The sequence below is a fragment of the Ceratotherium simum genome, chromosome 13 (assembly GCF_057802395.1).
Source record: "Ceratotherium simum simum isolate JZ-2026a chromosome 13, ASM5780239v1, whole genome shotgun sequence".
In the NCBI taxonomy this organism is placed as follows: Eukaryota; Metazoa; Chordata; class Mammalia; order Perissodactyla; family Rhinocerotidae; genus Ceratotherium; species Ceratotherium simum.
In genome coordinates this window covers 18848304-18875896 of record NC_141912.1, presented here as the reverse complement: position 1 = coordinate 18875896, position 27593 = coordinate 18848304, and the positions used below count along the sequence as shown (strand labels likewise).

Genomic DNA, 27593 nt, shown 5'->3' with positions numbered 1-27593 from the left:
TTTCACTGCACATCTCTGTATTGTACAATTTGTTAAAATGAGCATTTATTAATTTTATAATAAAAAGAAATTAGATTAAAAAAAAACTGTGGCTTCTTTTGATTGACTTCATTTAGGCATAGTTTTACTAGATGTCTGGAAGAAGGATCTGAAGCTGTTTTAATATGCGTCATTCAGGCCTGGGAATACAGGATAATAGTTTGATTAGCTTGGATGACTTTTTCTTGTTTTATACGAATCACTTCATTTCCCTATTCATTTTTAAACTTTCTGCAAAAAGCTAGGCATGCAGTGTGCTAAACCGTTTTCATAGCTCTTCTGCCAGTTCACAAAGTAGAGTGTAATGGAGTGGTGAGTGTTAGGGAGACAAAATGTAGTCAGAATTGGTTAGCCAGCATATATGTAAAAAAGTATTAATCAATAAACAAGTCATAGTTCACGTGGGGCATGAAGTTTTTGAATCCATTTATAAGGTGGAAGGAGATCTATAGAGTTAGAAGACTCCGGCCATAGTCTCCCTGTGACTTCCCTCTATGGACCAGTTTCCTTAAGCACAAAATTAGGGGCTTGGGCCAGATAATTGCTAATAGTCTGATATTCTCTTGTCTATTTTATGCCTGATTTAAAGTCTTTAATTACTCTAAAATATACTCACCAGACTGCCTCTTACCTCCCAGTTAGCAACATGATAACATGAAGCTGTGATTCTCAGACCTGGCTGCACATTAAAATCACTTGGGAACCTTTAAAAAAAGGTGACTGGCCTCCCCTCTCACCGATCCCCCCTAAACTCAGAGTGGCACCCTAGAATCAGTCCTTTTTATTTTTTTATAATAAAATTATAAGATTTTTCCTGGTGGTTCCAGTGCTCAGTGTTGACAGCCATTGTCTTAGGGAGTCCTGCTCAATAGATAACTAGCGGGCAACGCAACATTGAGTAGTCTATGTAGCAGCTAGTTAGCTGACTTCACAGTTTGTAGCTAACCTAATACTCGTGGAGCTTTATAATTTATAAAGTACTTTCACCTTCCATTTAGAGCTCATTACAAACTTGAAATAGATGATGCTACGATCCCATATAATCTTGTAAGTGGTGGGAGACTCTTAGTTGAGGTTACTTTTCACTATGGAACCAGATTGAGAAAAGATGGCTCCAGGCCCAGCTGAGTGGACTTGGGTCACAAGAAAAAATTATATGTGTATATACACACGCACACACACACACACACACACACACACCCACACCCACACCTATTGCTGGTGGTGATCTCCATCTTTGTTTAAAACTTGACATACCCAGGCCCTGGTCAAGATTTTCAAGTCATAATCAAAATTAATAATCAAAACCTCCCAAAAAAACAAAGTCCAGGAACAGATGGCTTCATGGGTGAATTTTACCACACATTTAAAGAAGAATTAATAGCAATCCTTCTCAAACTCTTCCAAAAAATAGTAGAAGAGGAAACAGCCAAACTCATTTTACGAGGCCAGCATCACCCTGACACCAAAACCAGACAAGGACACCACAAGAAAAGAAAATTACAGGCCAATATCCCTGATGAATATAGATGCAAAAATCTTCAGGAAAATATTAGCAAGCCAAATTCAACAATACATTAAAAAGACCATACACCACAATCACTTGGGATTTATCCCAAGGATGCAGGGATAGTTCAACATCTGCAAATCAATCAACGTGGTAAACCACATTAACAAAATGAAGGATAAAAATCACATGATCATCCAGCCATCCCACTACTGGGAATCTGTCCAACGAACCTGAAATCAACAATCCAAAGAGGCTTATGCACCCCTATGTTCATTGCAGCATTATTCACTATAGCCAAGACGTGGAAGCAACCTAAGTGTCCCTTGACTGATAATTGAATCAAGAAAATGTGGTGTATATATATATATATATATATATATATATACACAATGGAATACTACTCAGCCATAAAAAAAGACAAAATCGTCCCATTTGCAACAACACGGATGGGCCTGGAGGGTATTATGTTAAGTGAAGTAAGCCAGAAGGAGAAAGACAAACACCGTATGATCTCACTCATATGTGGAATATAAACCAACACATGGACAGAGAAAACTGTATTGTGGTTAGCAGGAGCAATGGGGGTGGGAGGTGGGCACAAGGGGTGAAGGGAGTCATATATATGGTGAGGGATAAACAAAAATGTACAACCCAAAATTTCACAATGTTAAAAACTATTAAAACATCAATAAAAAAATCATATGATCATTTCAATAGATGCAGAAAAAGCATTTGACAAAATTCAACATCCATTTATCATAAAAATTCTCAACAAAGTGAGTGTAGAGGGAACGCAACTCAACATAATAAAGACCATATATAACAAGCCCACAGCTAACGCTATACTCAGTGGTGAAAAGCTAAAAGTTTTTCCTCTAACATCAGGAAAAAGACAAGGATGCCCACTCTTGCCACTTTTATTCAACATAGTATTGGAAGTCCTAAGCAGAACAATTAGGCAAGAAAAAGAAATAAAAGGCATCTAAATCAGAAAGGAAGAAGTAAAGCTGTCACTATTTGCAGATGACATGATATTACATGTAGAAAACCCTCAAGACTCCACCAAAAAACTGTTAGAACTAATAAATGAGTTCAGGAAAGTTGCAGGATACAAAATCAATATACAGAAATTTGTTGTGTTTCTACACCAATAACAAACTATCAGAAAGAGAAATTAAAAAAATAATCCTATTTACAATTGCATCAAAAAGAATAAGATATCTAGGAATAAATTTAACCAAGGAGGTTAAAGACCTATACACTGAAAACTATAAGACATTGATGAAAGAGATTGAAGATGATGAAAACAAATGCAAAGATATTCTGTGCTCGTGGATCAGAAGAATTAATATTGTTAAAATGTTCATACTACTCAAAGCAATCTACAACTTCAATGCAATCCCTGTCAAAATTCCAATGGCATTTTTCACAGAAAGAGAACAAACAATCCTAAAATTTGTATGGAATCACAGAAGACCTTGAATAGCCAAAGTAATCTTTTTTTTTTTTTTAATATTTATTTATTTATTTATTTTTTTGTGAGGAAGATCAGCCTTGAGCTAACATCCATGCCAATCCTCCTCTTTTTGCTGAGGAAGACCAGCTCTGAGCTAACATCTATTGCCAATCCTCCTCCTTTTGTTCCCCCAAAGCCCCAGTAGATAGTTGTATGTCATAGTTGCACATCCTTCTAGTTGCTGTATGTGGGACACAGCCTCAGCATGGCCGGAGAAGTGGTGCGTTGGTGTGCGCCCGGGATCCGAACCCGGGCCGCCAGTAGCGGAACGCGTGCACTTAACCACTAAGCCACGGGGCGGCCCAGCCAAAGTAATCTTAAGAAAGAAGAACACAGCTGGAGGCATCATGCTCCTGATTTCAAACTATACTACAAAGCTATCATAATCAAAACATATGGTGTTGGCATAAAAACAGACACATAGATCAATGGAAAAGAATAGACAGCCCAGAAATAAACCGGTGCTATATGGTCAGTTAATCTATGACAGAGGAGCCAAAGGACAGTCTCCTCAATAAATGGTGTTGGGAAAACTGGACAGCCACATGCAAAAGAATGAAACTGGACCACTTCTTGCACCATACACAAAAATTAACTCAAAATGGATTAAAGACTTGAATGTAAGACCTGAAACCATAAAACTCCTGGAAGAAAACATAGGTGGTAAGCTCCTTGACATCACTCTGAGTGACGATTTTTTGAATTTGACACCAAAAGCAAAGGCAACAAAAGCAAAAATAAATAAGTGGGACTAAAAAGCTTCTGCACAGCAAAGTAAACCATTAACAAAATGAAAGGGCAGCCTATAGAATAGGAGAAAATATTTGCAAATTATATATCTGATAAGGGGTTAATATCCAAAATATATAGAGAACTCATACAACTAAATAGCAAAAAAAACAAACAATCCAATTAAAAAGTGGGCAGATGATCTGAAAAGACATTTTTTAAAGAAGAAATACAGATGGCCAATAGGCACATGAAAAGATGCTCATCACTAATCATCAGGGAAATGCAAATCAAAACCACAATGAGATATCACCTCACACCTATTAAATGGCTATTATCAAAAAGGCAAAAAATAACAAATGTTGGTGAGGATGTAGAGAAAAGAGAACCCTGGGCGCTGTTGGTGGCAATGTAAACTGGTGCAGCCACTATGGAAAACAGTTGGGAGGTTCCTCAAAAAATTAAAAATAGAAATACCATATGATCCAGAAATTCTACTTCTGGGTATTTATTCAAAGGAAATAAAAACTCTAACTCGAAAAGATATCTGCACCCTCATGTCCATTACAGCGTTATTTACGGTAGCTAAGACATGGGAGCAACCTAATTGTCCACTGATGGATGAATGTATAAAGAATATGTGGTATATATACAGTGGAATATTATTCAGCTATAAAAAAGAAGGAAATCTTTCTATTTGTGACAACATGGATGGACCTTGAGGGCATTATGCTAAGTGAAATAAGTCCAACAGGAAAAGATAAATACTGTATGATCTCACTTATATGTGGAATCTTAAAAAAAAACAAAAAACGAACAGAACTCATAGATACAGAGAACAGATTGGTGGTTGTCTGAGGTGGGGGGTGGGAGTGGGCATAATGGGTGAAAGGTCAAAAGGTACAAACTACTAGTTATACAATAAATAAGTCATGGGATGTATAATGTACAGCATGGTGACTATAGTCAATAATAATACCATACTGTATTGTATATTTGAAAGTTGCTAAGCGATCTTAAAATTTCTCATCACAAGAAAAAAATGTGTAACTATGTCTGATAATGAATGTTAATTTGACTTATTGTGTTGATCATTTCACAATATGTATATAATTATCAAATCATTATGTTGTATACCTGAAACCAATATAATGTTATATGTCAATTATTTCTCAATTAAAAAAAAAAGAAAAGGTTATAAAGTCTCTCCAAACATTGCACTTCCTTGTTCAGGGGTGTTTCCTCCAGCAGTGTGTGTCCCCCCCACCCTGCTGGAAGTCCAGAGTTCCTCACTCAGACCTTATTCCTAGATGGACCTATCTGACCTCCTGCACCCCATTTTACTGCCATCCCACATCCAAGGCTGTTGGGAAGTTACTGGAAAGTGCACTGGATGGGAGTCAGGGCACCTTAGTTCTAATCCCGGCTCCGACACTCAGTGGCTGTGTGGCCACACCCAGGCCAAATCATTGACAATCTCTGCGCTCCTCTTTCCTCATCCGGAAAATGAGATGTTGGAATTACACCAGAAGGTTGAATTGAATGAATCATCACATAGTGGCTAAGCAGATGGACTCTGGAACCAGACTTCCTGAGTTTAAATTCCAGTGTTGCCACATACTTAGGTGTATGATTTTTGGGAAAAATTCTTAACCTCTCTGTGACTTAATTTACTTGTTTATAAAATGAATGCCTTAAAGAGCCTCAAAGACTTGTGAATATTAAAGGAATTATCAGGCAGAAGGATTTAGATCAGTGCCTGGGAGGTAATAAGCACCCTAAATGCTAGCTACTATTATTGTTATTTTATTATTGTTATTAACATTTTTAACTGGCTAACAATGGAATTAATTCTAATGGGGAAATTATATCTCCAGAGGAGGTGGGTGACAACATGTTTGTGAACAGGGTTTTTCAGGACTCCTCAAATGGTCCTGAATTCTATTCAGTCTTTGCTGCTTTCTTGGCCAAAGATTTCAAGAATATGACATATGGGGTGGGAGGCAAGCTGGAGGCAGATCCTTAAAAGATATCACCTACATATTTGAGGGCTTGTCCTTTGCCATGGCTGAAGAAACAGCATAAACATTTTTTCCCCTTTTATCCAATGGAGTCAGTTTTTAAAGGATTTTAACTCTAAATCATAACTGATACATGACGTGATATTTACAGAATAAGATAAGCCACAAGTCTTCTTGTACAATTTAAACTCTAACCAAGTAAATAGGATTCTTTCCTGAGAATTAAGAGAGGGATTATCTCATTCCAGAGAGACTGGATGACTTCCTCTGAACTGGTGGAAGGAGGCTTGTTGTGTGAGTATACAAACTCCAGAGAGAAAGTTTGTGCAAGCCTCAAAGAAGAATTGTTGGAGTGGATTTTGAGCCCAGCAGCTTAATCCAAGGCTCCCCCTGTACCAGACTGAGACCTTGAGAGGCAATCACAGGCAATGACTAAGCATTTCAGTGTAACTCATGGTGCCGCCCTATAGCTGGGTGTGTTGGGGCCATTACTTTGCGTCTTAGTTTCCTCAGTGGTACATTGACGGTTATTGGGAAGATAAAATGAGATAATAGATGTGAAGCATTTAGAACGACAGTCAACACTTGTTGAGCTCAATAAACACACATGCTCAATAAATGACGATTGTTATTACTTAAAAGTTGTGTGTTTGAAACAAAAGCTAAGGCATAATGAACTTTCTCAACATGTATAGACCCATTATAGGCTAATGAGCTTTTGACAGAGGTAGGAGCAGGGGGGCAGGGGCGGCATCTGGGAAGCCCCTCGTAGGAGCTGTTTGTAGTGGGCTGAGAGATACCTCCAGGCGAGTGGGGCGCTCCAGCTAAGACGCACGGTGTCCCTCACAGCCTTTGGTTTGGGTCTTCTGACTTTTTACCTGTAGGAACAAGGAAAATGAAGTCTGTTTCATTCCCTGTGTTTGAGTAAAGGATTTGTATTGGGCAGTGTTGTGGGCTGAATTGTGTTCCGCCCAAATCCAGATATTGAAGTCCTAAGCCCTAGTACCTCAGACTGTGACTTTATTTGGAGATAGTGTCTTTAAAGAGGTAATTAAGTTAAAATGAGATCATTAGGGTGGGCCCCAATGAAAAGAGGAAATTTGGACACCGACATAGAGAGGAGACCACATGAAGACACAGGGAGAAGATGGCCATCTACAAGCCAAGGAGAGAGGCTTCAGAAGAAACCAACCCATTGACACCTTGAATTCAGACCTGTAGCCTCCAGAATTGTGAGACAATCAAGTTCTATTGTTTAAGCCCCCCAGTCTGTGGTACTTTGTTATGGCAGCCCCAGCAAATTAATACGGGCAGCTACTAAATTCTCCCTGAATGATAGTATTTCTGGGGAGAATGTTGGGAGTTGAGGGGAAGCGGTACAATATAATGAGTGAGAACTCAGGCCAGGTTTTAACTCCTGGCTCTGCCACTCACTAGTTTTGTGAAATCAGCCATTGTATTCAACCATTTTATTTTTCCTTTTCCTCCGATGTAAAGTGGGAGTAAGCTACTTCATAAAGTTATTGTAAAGCTTAAACTGAATCATTTATGTCAGGTTTATCACTGTGCCCGACACATGGCCAGCACCCAGTAAATGGCATTTATTGTTATGATGAGACGAAATATCAATTGGAAGCTTGTTCGGTTATAAATTATACACATTGATTATCAATCTTAAATAATATTTGCTTATCTACCAGCTTGGAAAAATGGGCTCATGACAGATGTGGAAGCATTTCTTGCTGACATTCCAAGGAGTCTGGAATGAAAGCATAACAAGGATCTCTTTGAAAGTGCAGAGTAGCTGGAGAGTGTGGGACAAACACTTTTTGTTCTGAGGGACAGAAAGGATAGCATTTTTCATACTCTGGCCCAGCCACATTTATGTGTAGGGGGCAATGCAAAAGAGCACTGTTTGTGGAGGAGGAACGGCTTGCCTTTAAATAAGGAATTGTTTAATTAGATCGGTTATGTCTTGGAGCATATAAGGCAGCGTTGCTGAGGAAAACATTCCAGGCCTGGACGGTTGCCTGCGCCTCATTGGTGAGCCTCTGATAAACCACTGTGGTAGAGGAAATAATTTTGGACTGTTAATATTTGCTATTTGTTAAAAATAGCCTGCTCGCCTCTCTTCATTAGGTGGAAGGCAATGTTTTTGCTCTTGGCAAAGTTCGTGTTTTTGAGGGAAGAATATGAAGGCCATGGAACAGAAATCCCCAAATAATGCAATTCTAGCAGCACATTAGAGCAGAAAGATTTGAGGCTTACATCTGAAAATGGCAGGACAGTGTGATTGTGCTTTGGTGAAATATGAAGTCAAAACCTTGGGCTTGTGTTTTATTTCCTTTCAGTGACTTGGAAATCTTGCGCAAGAGCTGTGGAAATTGAGCTCCTGCTGAAGCCGAGTTATGTCAGTCTTGCTTGTGTTGGAGAGTCTGATGAAAACAGCTGTGCTCTCCTGTTTCCTTATGCATAAGGGCCCACACAATGCTTTAATTGTGGAGCACGTATCGTTGGAGATCATGAATGAAAATGCAGCTTTCTCTGCTGCTCTGAAGGGAGTGGATCAGGAGAAAAGTAAAAAGCTTGCACATGTTCCTTTTAAACATGGAGAGTTTATTAAAGAGCATCATGGTACGCGTTTTCATTCTCTTTGGCCATCCACATTGTTACTCTTGACATTTTGCTGCCTACAGAAAGTGTGTTTTCCTTTAAGATGAAACTTTATAGGTTGACTTCTATTTATGACTAACTCCTCCCTAAACTTTATTTGTAGTGGTGCTAAGAAATGCAACCCTGAGGACAGAGTAAGTAGAATAAAATAAGGACTTTGATGAGTTTCTTAGAGTGCCCTGATAGTGTATGTGTGTGTGTGTGTGTATGTGTGTATGTGGTGAGCGCATGGGAAATTCCAAGTGGACTTTACAATCACAAATTGTAAGAGAAATTTGCCTAGATTCCGTCACCCTGATTAAACAGCCATATTCAATTCTGCATGTTATCTTTCCCTTTTTCCATATGCCACTATTGTTTTTTTAACGTAGTTGTAAATGTGCGTCCAATTTTATATTCTACTTTTTATTACTTATAGCAAATATTTCTCATTTTATTATCGGCACTTTATAATGCCCGTTTTTAATACTATTATATTGAATGGGTTTACCATTAATTACTGTCCCTCCGTTGTCCTGTATTTAGGTACATTTTACTTCATTTTGTCTTATAAATAATACCTCAACATTTTTTCAGCATTTAGCTTTTTATCATCCAATGAATAAATTTCCAGGAATTGGTCAAAAGTATGGCTTATAGCGAATACTACCATATTCCTTTCAAAAAGGATTACAATGCCAGGTGCACCCTTTAGTTTTTCATATGTTAACCAGTGTCTTTACTAATTGTTGAACTTTTAGATTCCTTCTTCTTGCTACTAGAAATAGTACTGAGGTGAATATTTTTTTGTACAAAAATTTTGTGCACATTTCTAATAGTGGCAATAATAGTGGGTTTAAAATTTACAGCCACAGACATAGATATGCAAAAAATGTAGCTGTTTAATTTCTCCCTACTCAGTATTCAAGCTAAACTAGTATTTAGTAGTCAAGCTAAATTACCAGTTTTAGGCAGCTCCCCTCCTGTTTAAGACTGGTTACGTTTGTCTTCCTCTACATCTGGAAACGAGCTAAGCCCTGAGGGGTCCACAGACCTGCATGGCCTTGGTGAAGGCATCGAGTCCCTGTGCCATTGAGGCCTTGCTGGCCTCTGCTCTAGTGGAGCCCCTCCTTGTGGTCTTGGGCATGGCCTCTTGCTGCTGCATCATCTGTTGTTCCTTGAAGCCCCTTCCATGACTCCTGGTGGCAGGTTCGCACTCAACATTCTCCTCAATCCCACTGCAAGACCTTCTCAGGCCTATTAGCTCTCAGCAGTTCTCTCTGCTGTTCCCAGAGCCTGGGAGAGGGGTCCGTGTCATGCCTTAGTCCCTATACTTCCTCACCCTCTCAGCCTCCTGGAAACAGTGCTTCTCTACGGGGCTGGCCATCTCCCTGGGCTGCATTCTGAGAAGTCCAGCAACCATCTCTTCTGTGACACCTGCGTCGTTCCTCCAGATGTCTGTAGGGATCCTGTCAGTATCTGTGGTCTCAGCACCTTCGCTGTCAGCCCTCCACCCCCATGTCTAAGCGCTCGTCCTGCTCCACTGAATGCCTCCTTCAGCTCACTGGCCAAACTCTTTATCTCTTTCTTTGGGCAGAAAAATAACCCTTTCATCGCTAAGAACTTTTCTTCCTTCCATGACTGTGGTAGACGTTCCATGCTTTAAATTCTTCAGCTTTGCTCTTGATCTATGAAGCCAAGTTTTTAGAAGTAAAAAGAAAAAAATATCTTGCCTAAATCTCCAGAGATTGCTTTGACTGTCAGATTTCTCTCCGCTTTAAGTTTACAAAACTCTACTCAGGGGCTGGAAAACCCAGAGATTGACTCTTTGTCCCAAGCTGCATTGCCTCTCGCTGTGGAAGAAAGGACACATGGAAAACTCTGGCAAATGTCTGACTGTGGGGCGGAAAAGGGAATCAGTGCAGGGGCAGCAGGGAGGAGGCTGACTGGGGAAGTCAATTCTTAACAGCTCAACAGTAGTTATGGCACATTGAGTTTATTCTACACCCAATTTGTGTGTTAGTTTAGTTGATGTAGAGTAATATTAATAGCAAGTGCTTATCAGTACCAAGCACTGTTTCAAGTGATCTTATATATTTTCTTTAGGCCTCAGAACAACCCTGTGTACTACTATTATTACCTCCATCACATGAACTAGGAGCCAAGATGTGGCGAGCTTTTGTAATTCTCCCACCACTAAGTGGTGGCGCTGGGTCTTGCAGCCAAGTAGTCTGGCTGTATATTAACTCTGCTCTAACCACTGGATCTGTCGCTGGTCATGGGGTGGAAGGTCACAAATACTTACTTTGATTATTATTGAAGGTAGATCTGTTTCTCTTGTAATTGTTATAATTTGATTCTCTTCTTATAGGAGTTTGATCATTTTATAAAAGGTGGTTCTTTTCTTATTTAGGAAGACATAATGTCTTTGTTGTTTTGGTTTGTTTCTATACTTATTACCTCACTCACTTAGGTGTCTCTCTGATGTGGATAAAGAGACCTTTTCAGTTTCAACTGCTTGCAGTCACTAGAGTTTAATATCTTTATCATCTCAGGCCAGTGATTTGCTTTCCAGAGTTGTATAATTTTTAAAACCTGTTTGTTATTGGAAAAGTTCAGACATACACAAAAGTGGAGAGATTAGTAGAGTGAATTTTCATGTGCCCATGAAAAATTCAGCTTCAATAGTTTTCAACGCATGGCCAATCTTGTTTCATCTATACCAGGATTTCTTAACCTTGGCATTACTGACATTTTGGGCCAGAAAATTCTTTGTTCTGGGGGCTGTCCTGTGCCTTTTAGGATGTTTAGCAGTATCGCTGGCCTTTACCCACTAAATGCCAGCAGCACAAACCCCCCTGCCACTTTCTAGTTATGACAACCAAAAATGTCTCCTGGGGGGCAAATCATCACCAGTTGAGAACCACTGATTTGTAATCATTCCACTCTCCCCATCCCTTCAAGATTATTTGGAAGCAGATCAAATCATCAAATCAAACCCATTTCAAGGTGTATTTCTAAAAGATAATGCCTTCAATTTTGTTGGCCCTTTGGAGAGGAAAGGAGCAAAGATTTAATTCTTTTCCTATAAGAATTGTTGTCATGGCAGCTAGCCACTCTTGGCCGCGGAGATGGTCATAGTTCCTACCAGCTACTAGTGTTGATATGAGCTAGCAAACACAAAGAAATTGGTATCCTACTCTAGCCTGTATGGTTTTTTTTTCAATTGTGGTAAAATATACATAATATAAAATTTTCCATTTTAACCATTTTTAAGCATACAGTACAGTTCAGTGGCGTTAAGTACATTCACATTGTTGTGCAACTATCACCACCATCCATCTCCAGAACTCTTTTCATCTTGAAAAACTTGTGAAACTGAAACTCTGTACCCATTAAATAATAACCCCATTTCCTCCACCCCTCAGTCCTTGGCAACCACCATTCTGCTTCAGAGTCTATGAATTTGACTATTCTAGGTACCTCATATAAGTGGAATTATACCGTATTTGTCATTTTGTGACTGGCTTATTTCACTTAGCATAATATCTTCAAAGTTCATCCATGCATAGCATGTGTCAGCATATCCCCCATTTTAAGGCTGAATAACATTCCTTTGTATATATATACTACATTTTGATTATCCATTCATCTGTCGACAGACATTTGGGTTGCTTCCACCTTTTAACTATTGTGAATAATGCTGCTATGAACCTGGGTGGACAAATATCTCTTTAAGAGTCTGCCTTTAATTCTTTTGGGTATATAACCAGAAGTGGAATTGCTGGATCATATATAATTATATTTTTAATTTATTGAAGAACCGCCATACTGTTTTCCAAAGCACCTGCACAATTTTACATTCCCATCACAGTGCACAAGGGTTCCAATTTCTCCACATTCTTGCCAACACTTATTATTTTGTTTTTTATTTTCATTTATTTATTTATTTTTATAAACTGATCTTTTTAATATTTATTTATTTATTTATTTATTTAGTGTGTGTGCGCGAGGAAGATCAGCCCTGAGCTAACATCCATGCCAATCTTCCTCTTTTTGCTGAGGGAAGACTGGCCCTGAGCTAACATCCGTGCTGATCTTCCTCCACTTTATATGGGACGCCACCACAGCGTGGCCTGACAAGCGGTGTGTCGGTGCGCGCCCGGGATCCGAACCCGGGCCGCCGGCAGTGGAGTGCGCGCACTTAAAACCGATACACCATGGGGCTGGCCCTGTTTTTTAAATAATAGCCATCCTAATGGGTGTGAAGTGGTGTCTAGTTGTGGTTCAGCCTGTACCTTTAAGATGTACATCTAGTAATTGAAAAGCAATTCTGCTATAACCCTCCTGCTAGAACTAAGTGGTGCTGTTATGTATCTTTCCACTTTTGTCTTGGAACAGTTTGCCATTGAACGTTCTGCTAGCCATCCATGACTCACTCCTGGGAGGAGGGTGGGGGAGTGAGTTGTGTCTGTGTGTAGGGGGAAGCTTTTAATCCATAACAAAGTCTTGTGTTTAGGCATTTACCATTAATAGTTAAGGGAAAGGATTCAGGTTAGATACAGAATCAGAGACCATTAGAGCCAGAAGAGACATTAGAGACCAATTCTCCCAAAGCACACATTTTGTGAAAAAAAGGAATTGAAACCCAGAGCATGTAAGTCTCCTCTTCTTGATTTCAGGGTAGTGACAGTGTCTTGCTCACTATCCCCAGTATCTGGCATATAGAGTCAACCAGTAAATGATTGTGGAATTAACCAATGAATTACCTAAGGCCGCCCAGCTGACAACTTAGTGTCAGAACTAGGGCAGGTGATTGAAATATGGCAGATTGCTTCAATGGCCAAGTGAGTCTTCCTTTCCTCTTTTTCACTTGCTAGGGTGACAAGATCAGATGTAGTTTTCCCATAGTGAGGCCTTCTCTTCGTTGGAGGTTTGAAGTGGTCTTAAAGAAGACAAACCCAGGGCCAGCCTGGTGGCTTAGCGGTTAGGTGTGCTCACTCCGCTACTGGCGGCCCGGGTTCGGATCCTGGGCATGCACCGACGCACCGCTTCTCCGGCCATGCTGAGGCCGTGTCCCACATACAGCAACTAGAAGCATGTGCCACTATGACATACAACTATCTACTGGGGCTTTGGGGAAAAACAAGGAGGATTGGCAATAGATGTTAGCTCAGAGCCGGTCTTCCTCAGCAAAAAGAGGAGGATTAGCATGGATGTTAGCTCAGGGCTGATCTTCCTCACCAAAAAAAAAAAAAAAAAAAGACAAACCCAGCTCAGGAGACTGAAGAGGCATGGCCTGGCTGCATGATAGCCACCAGGCTTTGATCACTCATAAATCTATTCCATCTCATCCCTGCCCCAGAGCTTTCACAGTCCAATCTTCCCGTCCTTTGTTTGTATGTTTCTTCATTCTGGGGAAGCCCATTTCCTCATGGGTGCCTCTGTAGGTCTCTCTCTTTATGCTTCTAAACTAGGAGGTCTCCATCTTGCCTGCATATTAGAATCACCTGAACACTTTGGACAGCCCTGATGCCAGGCCAATTAAGTCAGAATGGTTAGGGATAGGACCCAGGCAGCAGTATGTTTAATGTCCTTAATCTCCCTCAATTTTTACCCATTTCAACGGTTTTCCTGATTGTTCGCCTGCTTCTCATCCCTCCTTAACCATGAAACTTCTTGTTTACTTTGGATCTAAAGGGCACATAATGTAAGAATATAATAATAATGTAGTAGGTTCACACATTGTTAATGTTACTTCACAATTATTTGCAGGTTATTTGTGCTCTTCTCCTGGTTAGATTATAAATTCCTGAAGCCAGGGATCATGCCTTCTTTCTCCTCTGTCCCAGCGGTTCGCAAACTTAAATGTTCATCACAATCACTCGGGAGGCCTGTTAAAACACAGATTGCTGGTCCCACCCTGGGAATGTCTAATTCAGTAGGTCTGAGGTGGGGCCCGAGAATGTGCATTTCTAACGAGTTTCCAGGTGATGCTGATGCTGTTGGTCCAGGGAACACGCTCTTGAGAACCACTGCTCTATCCTCTGAATCATTCCTCATGTGCAGGGATGCTCAGTAATTACTGGCCAACCAGAAGGAATGGAGCGCGTTTCCTCTTGATTGCTCTCCTGCATCAGTATGTTCCGCTGTGGCTGTGGGCTGGTCCCTGGGCTGAGAGAATGAAAGAACACGTGTGATGGATCGCCTACATAACTGATCATAACTGTCTGATCATATGGTCATACATGATCCTAACTTTGACTTCCAAGTTGTTAATTCCTTTCCATTTTGAAGCTTGCTGATTATTTTTCTGTGTGTGTGTGTGTGTGTGTGTGTGTGTGTGAGTTGTTGGTTGTGCATTTAGGCTATATAAAAAGATTTGACCAAATGATGCAGGATAGGATCACGGTTCACCTCCTCTCTGTCTTTGGAGGTAGAATGTGAGGGTGGGCAGTGGCGGGAGTAAGTTTTTGGAAAGATTGGTGAAGAATGATTTCCAAATAGAGGGGAAACTCAGCGCAGTCAATTTTTAAAAACGAAACAAAAAATTCTCTGAAATTATTATTTTCTATGAATTATAAGGGGTCCAAAGTATTCTTGTTTTTTGTTGGGAAAACAAAATGAGCTCAGATGGAGCTGATGTCTGCTACCTCCAGCCCTACCTCCCAGTGCAGCCCTAATGAATTTCACTAACAGCTACAGGTTGTTGTGTGAAAAACTGCCGAGGCTGAAGTTGAGGGTCTATTCAGATATTTATATTCTCGATCCCTTTTCAATTAAGTGCCTTCTAAAAACAAATTGATACTGAAGTTTTCATTCTGAGTACTCTGAAAAGTTTAAACTGCTTTTCCAGTTTTTATTTATGGTTAAATGACAATGTATTTTGGTCTTGCCTTAAATCTGCTGATCTTTCCGGGAGTATCAGGAAATTATTTTATATTTTCTTTTATGTAAAATGTTTTTGAGAGATAGATCATTGAGATTTTCTCTAAGGAAATTTGGTGTCTATTTTGCATAAGCAGACAGTGTTGACATTGGAAGTTTAAGGCAGGGCTGTTTCTTTTTTTGTGGATCTTTAGTGTCACACCTTGAATTTGAGCAATGCTCTTGCTTATTTGGTGTTAATTTAAAATGAGGAGTGGGAGTTATTCTTGAACAGAGAAAACAGCTGATGATTACGTTGGAGAAGCATTTGATTTCTTAGATACCAAATGAGGGAAGCCTCATTGATTTGATTCATTTGTGTCTCTAAAAGAACACATTCTTTATCTTAGGATAGTGCTGTGGGGAGTGGGGGAAGAGACCCGGAAAGCTGACCTCACAGTCAGCGAAGGCCATTTGCATTAAAAAGTCCCCTGTTTTGTGCATGGGAAAGCAACCTTGGCTAGTCTTAAAGAGTTGGAAAAGAAACTATTGAATTCCTCACTTCTTATATCAGATGAGGTTGTGGTTATCTTGTCAATCTCTCGCATCTCCTCCAAACGAACACTCTACTGAGGAAAAAAATCCAAATCAAAGTCTGAGATGCACCTTGATATGGAAATCTGAAAAGAGAAGAGAAAATTCGCACACAGGCAAAACAGTAAAGGTTTTGATGCTCTCTTTTTTCCCATGTAGGTGAATTTTGTGGCATGCCAGCTCTTTGCTTTGTTTGCTGCTTTCTGGTTTCGCATCTACTTAAGTCCTAGTAAAACCAGTCCTGATGTCCGGCACGCATTTGCCACCATTTTTGGCATCTATTTTGTCATCTTTTGTTTTGGCTGGTGAGTATAAGCCTTATAAATTCTAATATTTATCATTTGGGTGTTTTGTGGCCATATTTTTTGCATTTCCCAGACACTAAGGAAGGAAATATATTAAGTCTTATTGTAAAATCATGGGGAAGTTGCAGGAATCTCCATTTACTGTAAGAGCCTGGGACCAAGAAACTGACTACCCATGGGAAGTCAGTGTGGTGAATTTTTTCTTAAAATTTTACTTCTACTGATCTCCTCTGGGTCATGTCAATGGAATATTATGAGGTTTCATTTTCCCAACAGGGAGCCTTTTCTAAATGTTGTAGATATTGATGTTTTATTGCATGACAGCTGGAGATGTTGGTGTTAGTCCTGCACTTAGAGTAGAACAATAGTTTCTGTTCCCGTCTTAGGGAGTGGGAGTTATTCTTGAACAGAGAAAGCCTGTGGATTACACTTTTCTGTACTAGGTAAGCTGGACAAATACCCTGGGAGTGGCACTTCTTGGGGAAGAAATTTTAAGAACCAACATTTCTAGAAGTCCAACGTAAGGCAATTTGTGAATTTGTTCAGGGTACTAGGATACTGCTCCTCCTCCTGCAACAAAAATTTGAGAAACGATGATGAGTGTTTTGAATCAGGCGTCAGATAAAAATCTTATATCTGGGGCAGCTCAGTTTTGGTCCTGGTACTTTAGAATTAAAAAAAAAAGAAGTCTTGAAGGAAGAAAGGACTCCCTTCCAGACTCTCAAGTGTATATGTGAGCATAGTATAAGCATTCCATTTCTGGATTCCTGACATTACTAGCACTGGAGTTGGCAGACTATGTCATGACTTCCTAGTCTCATTTCAAGATATAGTATCTTAATTACATAGAACAAAAGTACTTGATTTATTTTCTCTTACATAAACATGAGTTAACAGATTACTTGCTTTTTGGCGGGGGTGGAGGTAGAGTAGCAGTGTGGGTGGCCAATAGGTATGTTAATATGAAATATATTCAGTGTTCCTTCTTCCCGCATTATGTCTTAAAGGTACTCTGTACATCTTTTTGTGCTGGTGTTAATGTGCTATGGAATCTTGGTCACTGCAAGCGTATCTAATATTCACAGGTAAGACCCTGGGAATGAACAATGCAAGGTGAGGTTTTTCATAATCTTTGAAATGTATTTTCCAGGTAAAAGGGGTACCTTCCCCATTTGTCACAGTGGTGTATCCTAAGTTCTCTGGGATTTCAGAAGGAGGGATGGGGAAGCCCTAAATGCTGGGAGTCTTTAGAGAAAGCTTTATGAAAAAGGTGGGATGCAAATTGGGCCTCAGGTGAAAGAGACTATATCAAATTAGGCAGCTCTATTTGTGATAACCCCAAACTGGAAGCAACTCAAATGTTCACCACAATGGAATACTACTCAGCCATAACAAGGAGTGAATGATTAATACACACGGTGACATGGATGAATCTCAAAATAAATAGGCCAAATGATGGAAGCTACGCAAATGCTATTCTTGAAAATGTAAACTAATCTATAGTGACAGAAATCAGAGCAGAGGTTGCCTGGGGTGGACTGGTGCAGGGAGATGTGAAAAGGATCATAAAGAGGCATGAAGAAATTTGGTGGGTGATGGATATGTCTGTTATCTTCAATTTGGCTGTGGTTTCCTGGGTGTGTATATACATCAAAACTTTGTATACTTTAAATGTGTACAATAAAACTATTAAGTTTCTTACTATGATATTTTGATTTTAAAGTACAGAAGTAATTTAATTCTACCTTGAAGGCCACATGCTTGGATAATCAATTAAGATACCTGGGGTATTTGTTTTGCATTGTCTCTGTTTCCCATGGTTTTTCTGAAACCTCAGTATTAATTCTGCCTCTCAGTAACACTGGAATGTAAGCTCTGTGAAAACAAAGACTTGTCTCTCTTGTTCACTGTTACATCCTCAGAGCCTAGAACAATACCTGGCATCAGTAACGGCTCAATAAATATTTATGGAATGAATGACCTGAATATCTTTGAAAAGACATTTACTCTTTTATGACTTCTTTATGATGGATTCTCTGAAAAAGCAGATGCTTTATTTCAGCTTCAGAAAGCTCTTTAATTAATAAGACTATTGGCACCATAGTTTTCCTTCTTAAAAGCATTGACATTTAACTTTTCAGTGTATAATCTTATAATTACTTAAAATAAATTTATGGTTTTCAAGGTAAAATATTTTCTTGTACTTTTACATTTTATAATCATTCAACTTAATATCCAAATGAGCTGCAAAAATTTGAATTCTAATCATCTCTATTCTAAGTGCCCTCCTTGAAGAGGATAGTGTCATTCCTTCAGAAGGGAAATAGGAAATCCATATTTCTAATTTAGGAAGAATGGGTTTGGGAAATGCTTCATATTATGACAAAATGCCCTTTTTAGTGGGGGGTGAAAATGCCTGGCTTTTCCTAAACTTGATTTTGGAAGCAATTAAATGATTAATAAAAATATTGCTACATCTCTATAGCAAGCACATTTCCAACTACCTCAGAAATTGTAATTTGTCTGCTCTGCCCACACTTGAGTGATGCTGATGGGGTGTGGTCCATTTCCCAGAGGGTCGAGAATTTACATGCATAAGTTCTTACATGCATTGTTCCGTACCAGGCCCAGGTTTGCTGTGTTCGTCTCTGGCTAGGAATGGAATACTCTGGCCAGGAATGGAATTCTTCAGCCTTGGCAGAGCTGAGCAGTTTATAGACAAGCGATGACTGTTTCACCACAATCATATTGTGGTATCAGAGGGCTGTGTCATAAGACCAAAAAGAAAGGATGCCAGAACAAGTTCTTCCCATCCTTCTTTGCCTATGTGTTTGCCAGAACTGCAGACGTAGGGGGTGGTTCATAGTTCCCGATGGATGGAAGTTGTTTCCTATTTGATGCAGGGAAAAAGCACTAGCCTGGAGTCAGGAAATCTGGTTCTTTCCAGCAGTGAGAGTTCAGACAAGTCACGCAGCTTCTCTACATCAGATTTCCCACCTATAAAATGCGGGGTTTGTGGGAAGTTTGAACTTAAGTTCTCTTCAAGACCAGGATTTCATGATTCTTTGTGAATTGTTCTCCTTTTCCCTTCACTGAGCCAGTTATAAGAATTGTCTCATATGGCTGGGAAGAGAAGGGGAAGATTAGGATTTGCTGCCAGGTGGAACCAACCCATTTCTGGACTGATTGTTGTTATTCAAGATTTGTCTAGAGAGTTCTTGGGGTACCACCTCTGTTTCATTCCCAAGCAGCTATGTTGGGCAGAAGTTACAGGCATTAATTTACTATATATGAACCAACTGGAGCAGAATACAGTTAGTATCTCTAGGACAGAGGCCTCGTGTGAGAACTTGGTGATGCAGTAATTTTGGAGTACCTGCTTTGTGCCAGTGCTAAGCCAGGTTCTTTTAAATATATTACATTTCCTTATTTTTAATATATAAACTTGTATTTAGTATATCATTTAATATATTTGTATTAATCATTTAATATATATAAATGTATTAATATACATTTCATATTTCATATCATTATTGCAAATATATTCTCTTTAGGACAACTCTATGGGACAAGGAAATGAAAGCTCAGAGAGGTAAATAGGTATATGGTTCAATGAATTTTCACCAAGTGAATACACCCATGTAACCACCACCCATGTCAATAAGTGGAATATTACCATCACTCATGTCCCAATCTCTACCACACTCCTCCTTCCTAAAATAACCACCATCCCAACTTCACACACCACGGATTAGTTTTGCCAACGCTGAGATTTGAACTCATGTTGGTCTGTCTTCAGAATACATGCTGTCTCTACCACTCCTAGATTCCTTAGATTTTTCAGGTTTGTCCAGGGCATGATGAATGCCTTGCCCTGTTGTATTGAGAGACAGTACTTGGCACCATTCTTGATAGGTGAGTCTTATAACAATTGAATGGAACTTGTTTTTCTCTCTGGGTGGGGGGCAGGAGAACGTATGGATCTAGTTCCTGTTGAGGAGAAAAGGGAAGCAGCAGGTGTGGCTGCATTTGAAAGGGCCCTGGAAGAATCTGTCTTTTGAATCTGCTTTGTGCTTCTGCCTTGAGCCTCATGAACTCGCTGGAGAAAGGGAGCAGGTGCTGGAGGAAAAAAGGCCTAGATCCATTCTACTTCTGCTTCAGCTCTTACAGGAGTTCTTTTTTCTTAGTCATTTGCTTTGTTCTCCATCTTCCTAGTTTGGAAACGGTTAAGGATGAATCCAAGGTAGGAAAAGTCCTTTTTGTGTAGTAACATCTATGTTTGCAAATAATGGTAAGGAGACATAAAGTTCTATAGTGCTTTAGAGTTTACAGAGCTCCTTCATGCTCATTATCTGGCTTTCCCTTGCTGCCAAATGAATTTTTATTATCCCTGCTTTACTATTCCTTAGGTTTGTCTAGTCTTCATGAGTTATTTTAATGTGAATTTATAAATTTCTATATAATTGAATATCAGAATATATGTCTTCCCTGTTTTATGACACATGTTTAAAAGTTATACCTTCTGAATTTATGTCTGTTTCTGATGGGCTCCTGAACCATTTAAAATGTTTAACATACTCATTTCAGTTCATTCTAACTAATAGTAAGTGAACCCCTCCTATGGTCAAGGGTTGGGATGCTCAAGGTCACAATGAGTTGGGGAAACAGATATGTATAATTTTAATATTATAATTATATATGTTAACTTGTAGCACTAGAGAAACACAGGCAATGGAGCAATGAATTGTGCTGGGAGTGGGAGTGGGATGGATGGAGCCAGATCAAGCCAGGTGACATTGGAGCTGAACCTTATCTGATAATTAGGCAGTTTCTAGATAGGATGGAGAAAGGAGTTGCAGGCAGAGGAAGGAGCATGCAGAAAGATATCTGGCCTGAAAATGCAGGATATAATTGTGGAAAGTGAGCAGTCCAGTGTAGGTGGAACATAAGGTGGACATGGAGCATGGCTGGAGATGAGTCCAGAAAGGAAAGGTACAGCTTAGGGTATGAAGCACCTGGAGTGCTGTGTTTAGGAGTTTTGATGTGACTAGGGTGTAGGATCTGTTGGAGACTTTTGAGACAAGTAACTTTTATTTGGTTGTTTGTTCATTCAACACACAGTAGGTGGCTCTGGTGAATGAAACATATGGCCATCCTTGCCTTCATGGAGCTTTTAGTCTCATAAGGGAGACAGTAGTTACTCAGATTATCACATATCTTTATAATTACAAATTGATGAATGTTCTGAATGGCACGCATGTGTGTATGTATTGCTAGCTTATACTGTAGTGGTCAGGGTCAGACTCTGACTCTGAAGGATGCTAGGGAGTGATCATGAGCAGGTGGTAATTGAAGCCTCAGGCATGGACAGAGCAGAGCACTGGGAATGTTAACACCTAAGGAGTAGGTAGAGGAAGGTAACTGAGCAGAGCCTTGGAAGAATTACCCAGAGAGGTGGGAAGAAAACAAGGAGAATGAAAGCCAAGAGAACAGAGTGTGTCAGAAAGAAAGTGATCTGCACATGGTGATTTCTATTTTACAAAAGGATCATTGTGTAAGTGTGACGGTTTGTAAAGAGAAGAAGCTGAGTGCAAGATCTTATAGGTCAGTGGTTCCCAGCTCTGGCTGCACATTGGAATTACACCTGCCAGGTGCATCCCATACCAATTGAACCAGAATATCTGGGGGTGGGGACCAGAAATCTGTAGTTTGTAAGGATCCCCAGGTCATTCCAATATGCTGCCAAAGTTGAGAACCACTGCAGTTGACCGGGTAAGAAAAGATGAAGGACTTAGCAGTGGTGGGAAGGTGAGGAGAGGGGAGGGACTGGGGTGTGGATAGACCAGATAGGACTTTGTGACTAATTTCAAGTGGGGGCTGAGGGAGAGGAAGAAGAGAAAATTGTTAGGCGTAATAATCTGAGCCTCTGTGTTTTTGGTTTCAGATATTCCCTTTTTGTAGCAATGGGATACCTTACAATATGCCACATCAGCCGAATCTACATCTTCCGCTATGGAATTCTCACTACAGACTTTTCTGGGTGAGTATCTTAATTTGGGTGAGGGCAGTTTGACTGCTGACTTTGACTCAGTCTCTTGGGGTCTGTAAAGATCAAGCATGCACATAAGAATCATGGGTGGCTGGTTAAATCAGTTGGTAAGACTTTGCTAATGAGGTTGAGGTTGAAGATTAGATTGCTCTGCAGGACCGTTAGCTCTGCTGTGTTGTAAGGTAGGAGTTGCAAACTATGGCCTGTGGGCTGTGTCTGTCTCAACGCCTGTTTTTGTAGAGTTGCATTAGAACACAACCAGGCACTTACTCATTTATGTATCGTCTCTGGCTGCCTTTGCACTGCAATGGTAGAGTTGAGTAGTTGTAACAGAAACCATAGGAGCCAGAAAGTCTAAAATATTGATTATCTTGCTCTTTACAGAAAAAGTTTCCCAATACCTATTCTAAGGCCCTTAACATAGGGTTGGTGTTTTTCTCTTACTAGTTAATAATACAGAAATTCTTCCATATTAACTGATAAATAGCTGCCACCTGACCCCCTTGAGTGCCTGCTGGCTGCCCCAGCCCCTCCCCCGAGACCCCCAGATTTCCAGGAACTAGAAGGGCCCCCAGCACAGCAGGGGGCTCCACGCTAGTAGTAAAAATTTTCTCTGTCACTAGGCTTTGCCCTGGTGGGCCGCCCTTCTCCTGATCGGTCAGCTGGTGAAGACTATGGAGGGATCAGTGGAAATTTTATGCTCTGGTGATGTTTGTTCAGGAATTTTTTATGAATCTTAAGGAATGGATGCTAAAGCAGAATTATTCCTCATAACACATTGTATATTATCCACAATACTTCCTTAGGAGTTCAGTTCTGAGGTCAGGGAGAACCTGAATTGCATTTGAGAGAATGAATTGCATTTTATTGAATGAATTATTGGAGAATAGGCAATGAAATAAAGCGGTTACAACTCACAGCTCATCTCTGTGAACTTTGCAAGTTGTGCAACTAAACTGTCCCACCACGAAGAGGCTTAGGAAGGCAACGTGTTGCTTTGGGGCACAAAGACTGTTGCACTGACATTTCCGTGACCGTCGTTTGGTCTTAGCCTGGCTTTTTTGTGCATCAGCCCTTCTTACCCTCAGGCCTCTGGGATTTCACTTGTTTCTCTTTGAGTTGTCTCCTTTCTGCGTTCCTTTCCTCCCAGATTGTGGAGCATGGTTTTTCAATTTGTCTGAAACAAGTTCACAGACTTCTTTTTATTCTTTAATGATGTGTGTTGCTAGCAAAATATGCAACATATGGGAGCAACAAAGATAACAATATAGCCAGGAAGTTATAGCATTAAGAGAAATTTTTAAACAGTGATCATAACTCTCCCCAGTATTTAATCAATAAATGGCATTTATTTGGTTTCACCCCAGAACTGTGTCCCTGCCCCCCCATACTTAGAAGAGTTCCTGGCACTTAATAGGTGTGCAATAAATGAATGTGTGAAGTACCTAGTATTTGTCAGTCTTTTTTTCAATACTTCCAGAAGCCTTAAACAGCCCCTCCAGCAATATTTGGTTGGGGTATTGAACAAAAAACTTTGACTTTAGCCCAAAGTAGATTATTATCAGTTTCTCATCTATAGGATCTTTTTAGGGCACAAAGTGTATATTCATTCATTCATTTCTGCAATGATTTTTGAGTCTCCAGTATGCTGGGCACAGTGCCAGGTGCCAGAGGAAGGGTATTCCAGGCAGAGGGAACAGCTCTGCAAGAGGACAGAGATGTGAAACAGATGCCTGTGGAGGTCACAGAAAGCCACCTCCCTTTCCCTTACCACCAGCATCCCTATGTCACCAGGTTCTATCAGGTTGGCAGCCTGGCTGTTGCTAGGCTCCATCCACTGCTCTGCATGCCCCCTGCCACCACCCTGGACATGTCTACACCTTTCCTAACTGGCCGTCCTTCCTTCCACCCTGTCCCTGGTCCAGTCTGTGCTCTCTACACCAACCAGAACGAGGTTCTAAAATATCAGGCAGATGAGGAGCTGGATCTGCCTCTTCCCCTGCCATCTCCTGCTCCCATTGTGCACTGTAGATGGCAGCAATGCTGAAAAGTTTATGGTCCCCGACACGCTAGGTTAGTTCGTGTCTCTGTGCCTGTGCCTTGCTCATTCGCCTGATTAGAAGGCCCTTTACCATCCTTGTCTGTGTGGAAATCTCTTACTTCATTTTCTAAAACTCAGCTCAAAGGATCACTGCTTTACAAAGCTTTCGCTAACTGCCACCCCCTCCCTCCTCGTCCCCTTCCTCCACCTCGAGTTAGTCACTGCATTTTGGACCTTGCACCTGGCTTTCAATGGCTGGTGCTGCCCGTTGCCTGTCAATCATTCTCACCGAGACCCTGGTACATGGAGTGTTTGTAGCGGGCAGGGACAGGTACTTCTGCTTTCATCAGTGGATTTGTATGCTTATCTAGTGTCATATCCCCAAACTTGTTCATTCCAGTTTGTCCTTACATATAAGCTGATTATATATGAATGTGAAAGAGATTTAGGAGAACCTAAATTTAGGTTGGGTCCTTTGGAAAGCCACCAAAGCAAGTTTAGTGTGTTCAAAGTAATAGCTGTTGAATTAAATGTGGGTGAGAATGCTGAAAGGGTGTGTGGGAGGATTACAAAAATTAAGGATTCTGCACTCAGATTGCAAGCATCTGTACTTGCTTTTACTTTCTCAGCCCATGTTAGAGGAAATGAGAGAGTGGATTGGGTTTATGTAAGAGAGATGCCGTCATTCAGCAGATCCATACTCCATGGAAAGGCTGTGGTCCTGCATCAAAAGGTTCATTCATTCATCATTAAGCAGACACCGATTGAGAACTCTGTAAATGCCAGGCACGGTTACAAGAGACAGGAGTGAGCAAAGACTGCAGAATGAATGTACAGTTATCTGTTTTGAGTTTGTATAAAAAGTTCAAATATGAGCATTTCATTGTGTACTGGGTTGATTTGTGTTCCTCCAAATTCATATCCACCTGGAATCTCAGAATATGTCCTTATGTGGAAATAGGATCTTTGCAGATGTAACTAGTTAAGATGAAGACACACTAGATTAAGGTGGACCCGAAATTCATTATGACTGGTGTCCTTATAAGGCCATGAGAGACAGAGACACATAGAGGGCAGAGGGCCATGTGACGATGGCGGCAGTTATAAGGGTGACACAGCTACAAGCCGAGGAACTCCAAGAATTGCCATCAGCCACCAGAAGCTAGGAAGAAGCACAGATCAGATTCTCCCTCTGAGCCTCTGGAAGGAACCAATTCTGCCAACACCCTGATTTTGGACTTCTGGCCTCCAAATCTGTGAGACAATGTTTCTGGTTTTAAGCCGTCCGATTTGTGGTAATCCCTTATGGCAGCTCTAGGAAACACATTATTTTATGATTGCACACCTTTTGGTAAACTAACAACTGTCCCCTGCTCCTGATCATGCAGGATAAGAGTGCCTCTACTGCCCATGTGTCTCCCTGCTCTTGTCACACCCTCCTCCTCCATTGGTTTTATTCATAAAACCATAAACTCTGGAATGATTGTTACATCATTTCTAGTATAATCAGAATTGTGGAAAGTTACTGAAAGGAAAAAATAAAGGGCATTTGTGGAAAACAGCAATGTGCTTGTGGAATGTGGTGGATTTGGGGTCTGACAGCAGGGGAGGATGGAAATCAGTTTCTGTCAACTTTACTTTCAGCAATGTCGTCACAATAAATTTCCTCAAGTGATGTTTGTTCTCTGGTGGTTTTTGGATCTCCTTGTATTAAGAAATCTCTGACATTACACACAAAACCACAGAATGTTTGAACTAGAAAGGACACTGTTGATAGGGAAAGGGTACAAAGAAAATGTGTCTGTTACCTGTAAATGGCATGCAGTTTAGTTCTCTTAATTGCTCAGTGGCCATACTATCCAGTTCTTGGGGCATATGTCTTTTTTTACTTTTTTAATTATAGAGCATTATTAAGCAGCACTATGTTTTCCCTATCACCATAAATGCACAGTGCCTCAAGGCACTGACATAAATCCGTCTTCTTGGGGAATGTCAGTAAACATAAATAGAGAGGTACCTACCAACCTGAAATTGACAAGATGTTTAAAATCGCAAATTGTCAATTAGATTCTTTACCAATGTCTGTTCTCATTATGCATGCAAGCAACCACCAGTTATCCTTCAGAATGTAATTTAACATTACTATTTATTTCAGTTTAAATTTAAGATTTTATTGAGGAATAAAGTAGTGTTTTGAAGTTGAACGTGGTGTTTTAAAGCAGCCTGATGCAGTACCTGTTCTCTTTTGAGCATGCATCCGCTTCCAAGGGCGTAGCATATCTTATTACACCTTCAGAATAAGAGCACATCAGGAATTGAATGGGATTGGACTAGAATAGTGTTTGTGTCAAACAATATATATATGTTTTTAATTTTGGGGAACACACAAAGTTGTTGTATTTTAGATTATTCTAGGGCTTGAAATTTTATTTATTCTGACAGTAATCAAGTTTTCATGGCTGGACTGGTGTTAATGGTGAGGGTAACACACAAGATACACTTTTATTAGTGCTGCTGATACAATTTATATCAATACACATAGTGATGAATGTCTTCTGTGATTTCTCTGTGAACGTGGGCTGTTAAAAATAGTAGAACATTTACGGTTCCCTAGGGGATGCTCAACTATTGCTTATAATAAAGCTGGTACTTGATTCCTTTTAAGTTTGTGATAGTGAACTAACTCTTCTTTTTTGCTCACAGAAGAGTGCAGATCGAGTTTTCTTCTGACAGAAGCAGCAAGAAGCACCCTTATGTCTTCTTTGCAGGCTAGGCCAGATTCAGGCAGATAATTGCTCTCCCATCACATTGGCAATTTGCGTTGCCTGTGCGTTTTTGAAAACATTATGAAATGAGAACTCTCATACACTGCTAGTGGGAGTATAAATTGGTACAACTCTTCTAGAAGGCCATTTAGCCATAAATTTCAAGCAAGAATTTTTTTTAAAATTCATCTCCTATAATAGGATAAATTCCTAGGAATTGAATTACCTTAAGAAAACCTAATTTATTCGTAAGCATGTTCAACTGTTGTCAATAATAGTGAAAAACTAGAAGCATCCTAAATGATCCAAAGAGATGAATGATTAAATTAAATTAAATTAAATATGCATCCAGTGAAAATGATGTCTTCAAAGAATGTTTAGTGACACTGGAAAATGCTTAAAATATAATGGAAAATCAAAATCACAAAACAAATATGTGTATTAAGATTCCATTTTTATGAATGTGCATGTGCATAGAAAAAAAGAGTGAAAGGAAATACTCAAA

General features: G+C 40.1%; 1 protein-coding gene across 3 annotated transcripts in view; it reads left to right on the top strand.

Moving 5' to 3' along the window:
• Window positions 1-27593, top strand: part of MBOAT1 (membrane bound glycerophospholipid O-acyltransferase 1) — a 97790-nt gene that overhangs the window by 38115 nt on the left and 32082 nt on the right. Inside the window, exons 1-4 of one of the 3 annotated variants that reach the window (XM_087438073.1) lie at window positions 8212-8449; window positions 16088-16233; window positions 17241-17318; window positions 22178-22273. In XM_087438073.1, coding sequence (XP_087294199.1) covers window positions 8408-8449; window positions 16088-16233; window positions 17241-17318; window positions 22178-22273 — 362 coding nt within the window. In that variant the 5' untranslated portion in view covers window positions 8212-8407. Of the gene's footprint in view, window positions 1-8211; window positions 8450-16087; window positions 16234-16640; window positions 16677-17240; window positions 17319-22177; window positions 22274-27593 lie in introns of those variants that run through there. The other 2 variants (XM_004432086.2, XM_087438074.1) reach the window with 2 other exon arrangements.